General features: G+C 37.0%; 1 protein-coding gene across 2 annotated transcripts in view; it reads left to right on the forward strand.

Moving 5' to 3' along the window:
• The window catches only part of POT1 (protection of telomeres 1), a 70,026-nt gene that overhangs the window by 45,082 nt on the left and 18,944 nt on the right, over positions 1-6,000 (forward strand). For both annotated transcript variants that reach the window (XM_019474056.1, XM_009286788.2), the window contains one exon: positions 4,228-4,388. In XM_019474056.1, coding sequence (XP_019329601.1) covers positions 4,228-4,388 — 161 coding nt within the window. The remainder of the gene's footprint in view (positions 1-4,227; positions 4,389-6,000) is intronic.

A 6,000-nucleotide genomic window follows, 5' to 3' on the forward strand; every position in this document is an offset into this window, starting at 1 on the left:
GCACAATGTGGGGGATATTGCTGCAAGAGTTTGTTAAAAGCTCCTTGTTTGGATTGTTTGTCCAGAGAACACTGAAGATATGACCATTTTATCCCATTTTCCGAGACAGTCAAATAATATTTACAATTTTCAATGGAGAGAACTTTAGTAATATTGAAGGCACACTACAGTTGATACCCTAAGTAGACTTTTTGTCCCCTGTATTTACTGGCCTCCCTTTCCTGCTGGGAATGATTGTGGCTTTTCAGCATTTGCTGTCTTAGCAGAACACAAACAGAATTTTCAGAAATCTCATCTCTGAAGCAGATTATTTCCTGGGGTATAAAGGCACAAGGAAGAGCTACAACTAAGCAAAGACAATGGTGTTCGCTGCTTTTTCCCGAATTTCTCTCTTCCTCTGGCTACCTGGGGTACATGAGGCTTTCTTGTTACTCTAGGAACCCCAGCCTGCAACTAACTCTCCAGAGTACCGTTGCTCCCCATAGGTTGTAGTTCATTATTCTTCAGCCTTTCTTATTCCAGTTTTTCCAGAGGTTGTCAGGATTCACTGACCTTGCTATACAACTCGGGAACAGGTCTCTGACATGGCTTTCTCCATCTGGGGCATTTTGCAAGATGGTAAGCATCAAAGTGAGTGAGCATCAGTGCTCAGTCAGTACACAGTAGGTGTCCAGCTATCCACAGCTGGTTGGAGATTCCCTTAGGTACTGTCATTCATTGAATATGTGGTACTGTGCATTCCTCTTATGGCTTGATACCATCAATTTTGTGTTGCCATGCATTTTCTGGATAGTACCATTAAAACAATTAACCTTGAACATGTATACAAGTCTTAGTCCGTAATGTCACAGTATTTGCTTCGTGTTATGTATCATCAGATGCAGAATTTGAATATTTTCAGCTGTTCCTCCCGCCGTATACAATGTCATGTCTTTTTTGATAGTAGTTTGGAATAAGTCTTGCTTGCTTTTCTAGTGTCTGAGTCACATTTCCAACCTGCAACTTAAATGAGTTACATGGCTGTAATATCTAGCTTCGTATTTTTCAGGCCTGGGTAGCATTCCTTTGACCTGTCAGTGGTATTTTCCCCACTTCTGTCTTTGTACTCATTAAAAGGGAAAAAAAACCAAACCACAACACCCCCCCATCCCATCCCCAACTCCTCCAAACCCTTTAATGGATTTAAGTTGCTATTTTTTATTGTGAAGGACCATACCCAAATGCTGTGTATATGCTTCCTCTCATTTGCAAAAGTTGTGTACAATTTACTCAGTAAAATTAGACTGTTGATATGATAAAATAATGACAAAGAAATCTCATTGAAAATCATCAGCCATAAAATAGGCATAAAAATTAGTACAGATGCTTTTGTTAAGTGATTCCCGTAGATAAAAGACCGCCTCTTGTCATGAGTGTCTTTCTGGCCAAATGTGAACATTTAACTGCCACGATAATGACCGTTCCGAATTCGTCAGTGTCTTAAATGTGAACACAACCCCGTATGTTTTGAATTAATTATGAGAATTTGCTACGCTAAAAAGTTGTTTTAGTTGACTAGTTACAGGGAACTGCATATGTGACTTCTTCATTTTTATTCTTTTTAGCCTTAATATGTATTTTTAAAATAGTCATATTTGAATTAGGCTGCAAATAGGGTATTAGTGTCTTTTATATTACTGCAAGAAATGTGTTCTTATTGCTTTAATTTCATTTTAAATGAACTTGCTCTAAATGAGGTAGGTAGTTCATAAACAGAACTGCTGCAAAGTCAAGTAAGGAGTTGGTTTTGTACTAGATTTTAGTGATGGCTCTGTAAATCACGGTGTTTACTTTAATGCAGATTATAATTTCTTCTCAGTCAAGTATATAAAGTGTCTCGGTCTGCAGGCATTCTGTAAACAACAGAAATGCAGTAACGTTTTTAGCCGTAACCCCCCCATTTGCTCGCCGCTGTTAACAGTAAGCGATGCTGCCTCCCAGAGGAATTCACGGCAATTGCAGTCCGTCTTGCACAGCCAGATCTGGTGGTCTGTGTTCACGTTCGTAACCTTCCGGACTTTTGCAGTATTTGGCAATGCTGATTATAATGCATCTCTTTAGTATAGTTCTAAGTGATAGTAAAATATATAAAATAATGACATTTTCAGAAAAGGGATCTAATAAAATGCATATACAGGAAGATATATTTTTATAGTGATCATAAATCTTCAAGTTTAGTGTTGCGCTAAAACATGTAATTCGGTCGACTTTTGCATGAATTTCAGCACACAAGTTTAGAAGGCGAAACCAGCATTTTGTATTCTTGGCTTCTGGGCTCTCCTTTCCCATGTGTAATGTTTTATGTTTGTACATATAGTAAATACTTAGTTTTTTCATACTTTGTTTTTGAAAGAAAGAAATTCTTCAGTTATAATCGACTATTTCCTGCTTACATGCAAATTACTCTTGGGGGGAAAAAAAAAGTAGTTTGGCACTATTATATTGACATAAGCAGAACTTAGGTAAGAACTTTTAAAAAGCTTTCTCCAAAAGCATTTGTCATAGTCATTAGATTAGTTTTGTAATATGGCTGTCCTTTGCATTTTTGGATATTCAACAAAATTAAGTGAAATTTAGCATCTGGAAAGAAAAAAAAAAAAGCCTCCAGATAAGCCTCATAACTGGCATCTAAATGCACAAGCTGTCCTGTTGATATGCTTTGAATGAACAAAATGAGCAGCCCCCTAATGGTGCAGATCAGTTAAAACTCTGGGAAGAGCTCCATGCCAGAAGCAAAATAGGTGCAGGCTGAAGTGCGCTTTTTATGTCCCTGGTACCTGAATTTGAAAATATGCTGCCTTTTTCATGTGTGATTATTGTTTAAAAGAGCAGTTTGATACCAGCATTATATAGTCATAGTGTGTTCCTTGATACAGGGGAGGATTCCAGAATCAAGATGCTGCTCTGTCTGCTTTTATGCATATATACATATATTTGTAAGTGTCTGGCCTGGCCAATCCAGTCTAATAGGCATACTTTTTAGGTTTCCGCTGGTTAAAGCGGGAGCTGAAGCTAAAATAAGACTTAACAGACTGGCTGCTGTAATATTAATGTTAATTGAAGTCAATTTAAAATAATTTATCACTTATATAGGGCTATTTAAAAGATACTTAGAGTGAACATAAATCCAGGTCACTGAATGTGTGTAGCTTGCCAGCTATGAGCTGGATCTTAGGTTATACTTTAAAAAAATATTTGGGTGCTAGTTAATTTGATTCAAAGGCCTTTAAAACACATCAAAGGGAAATTAACTATATAATTAAGTCTCCAGATTATCTACCTTTAGAACCTTGGTTTTGGTTTGGGTTTTTTGGGGCAGTGGGGGGCGAAGGATAATGGGAGTGGTATTTTGAAATAAAAGTAAAGTTATAAAGATGTGTTTGATGTTCAACACTCCGTAACTTCTTTCTTAATAGGTACTTGTATAAGTTAGCCTAAGTCCATTTGTGTAACTTGACAGAACTGTTTCAGAGAACACAAAATAATTCTAAGCAAAACAAGAAGCGTGTTCTCCATGTACCTGAGGAGAAGATCTGACAGAGTTAGGAACAGTGCCAAAATCTTTGAATTTCTAACACATGTTGCCTTTTGTCCTGGTACTGAAAAAAATGTTATCTGTAATGTAAGAGTAAGATATAATAAAGAAATCTGGGAAGCAGATGTGTTTACGTGTATACATAAACAGATAATATGCCATGCATGACGAGGGACATGAGGTCAATTGCTGAGTGCGATCATACATGGACAAATCACAGCACATCAGTCTCTGGAGGGCTGTGTTGTGAATATAGAAGTAAAATTGCGCCCTCAGGAAAGGAATATATTGACTTGTTTGATCTGTCCTCTGAAGTCTGCTTGAGAATCAGATTTAGTAAGAAGGCTTATGCTGGTTCTGCATCAGCCTTTGCTGCCAGTAATGTTGTCTGATAAAGCAAAACAAACAGGTCACCCAGAGAGCTTTGGGAAATATTTTGAAAATACTCAAAACCCAGCTGGAGACAGCCCTAAGAAACCTGCTCTAGTTGACTCTGCTTTGGGCACGGGGGTTGGACTAGGCAATCTCCGGAGGTCCCTGACAACTTCAGCTTTTCTGTGATTCACTGAAAACAGGGAAGAAGCTTTATGAGGCCTAGAATTTTCCAAGTAAATAGCTAACTTTGTGTTATCTTTTTTTTTTTTTTCTTTAAGATTGGAAGTTTTCTGAGAATTTACAGTATTCATCCGAAACAAGCAAGTGCTGACAATGAAGATGTCTCACAAATAGAATTTCATCTTCATGGTGGCACCTGTTACGGTCGAGGAATAGGAGTCTTACCAGAAAGTAACCCGGATGTTAAGGAACTAAAAACGTAAGTTCTATATGTAGGGGTTTTTTTCTAGATGATTCTGGAAAACTCTAGGCTAATGTAACAACTGCACAGTTTAGAATTGTAAACATATGTAAGAACGAGAAACTCTGGAACAGAATATGTCTTTAACACCACTAAGATGAAGAGTAAGTATTTGGGGGGATAGGTAAATAAAGGCTAATTTTTCAAATTTAAAATACAGTAGGGATTAAGATTTCTATTTTACAGTGCTGTAATAATAACGCCTGGCCACATTAACATACTTATTCTGTTTTATAGTGGCATATAATCTTTTAAAGATAAAAGCTGTGATTAAGCAAATAAATTGAGTACATTTTAAGCATGTGAGTATGTGGTACTTGGAAATGGTGAGACTTAAAGATGCTCAAAATGAAGCATGTAATATAAATGCTTTACTGAACTGCGTTATATACATAAGGAATTATAGAATCATAGAATCATTTAGGTTGGAAAGGACTTTTAAGATCATCGAGTCCAACTGTAAACCTAGCAGTGCCAAGTCCACCACTAAACCATGTCCCTAAGCGCCTCATCTACACGTCTTTTAAATACCTCCAGGGATGGGGACTCCACCACTTCCCTGGGCAGCCTGTTCCAATGTTTCACCACTCTTTCAGTAAAGAAATTTTTCCTTACATCCAATCTAAACCTCCTATAGTTTTGAAATATTTAGTACCGTAACACCAAAAACTGATGCTACATCCATAGTAATTTAAAGTTGAAAAATGGTCTTCCAAAACAGAACAAAGCTACACTATGCATTACTGTGCAGATCCTTTTTCTTTTAACTTCATGAGTAAGTAAATGAATGGTCAATAACTCACCATGCAGTTGTTATGTTACACTTCTTTAATGTGTGCTACGTGGCAGCAAGTTGCAAGACAGTTAAGCCTTTAATAACAGAAAAGTGTATGTATTTTGAAATGCCTGATCCGTAAATTTTCTCCCAAGTATCAAGAGTGATAGATTTACTAATATTCTCTTTAAAAGCAGGTATTCATGGCCTAATCCGTACGTGGATTTAAAATTTATCTGCCTTCTGTGAATGGAATAATATCAGCCTGTTGTCATAGAGATGACTGCTGAACTAAATAAATAGCAATAAGATGAACATTGAAAGTGGAAGTTTAGTCAGCTATTTTTGTTGGCATAGAGATTTTCTCCAAATGTCTCCAATAATGGAAACTGTTGTAGTGAAAACTATGATAATGTGTTATTCGTAATTTATTGCATTAACTTCAGGCCCAGGAAGATGCTGAGAAGCTGCGTTCGGTTGTGATGCCTATGGAGAAAGAGATTGCAGCGCTAAAGGAGAAATTGACAGGAGCTGAAGAAAAAATAAAAGAGTTAGAAGCATCAAAGGTGAGGTGGAGTTGTAACTGTATCTTAATTTATATCTTGCATCATGCTAGTTTGATGCAGATAAGTAAAGTCAAATCTTGTAAGAGAGAAAAAAGTGTATTGTGAAACTCTTCATGCACAATATATCTTTTCTCCTATAGCTCAAATAATTTATTTGGCCTATATATGTCTTCCTGCCTTCCTGTTTTGAGGGTTGGGTTACGTGTGTGTGTCATCTGTGCTTAGCTTA

This window comes from Aptenodytes forsteri, unplaced genomic scaffold, assembly GCF_000699145.1.
Source record: "Aptenodytes forsteri isolate BGI_AS27 unplaced genomic scaffold, ASM69914v1 Scaffold166, whole genome shotgun sequence".
Classification (NCBI taxonomy): Eukaryota; Metazoa; Chordata; class Aves; order Sphenisciformes; family Spheniscidae; genus Aptenodytes; species Aptenodytes forsteri.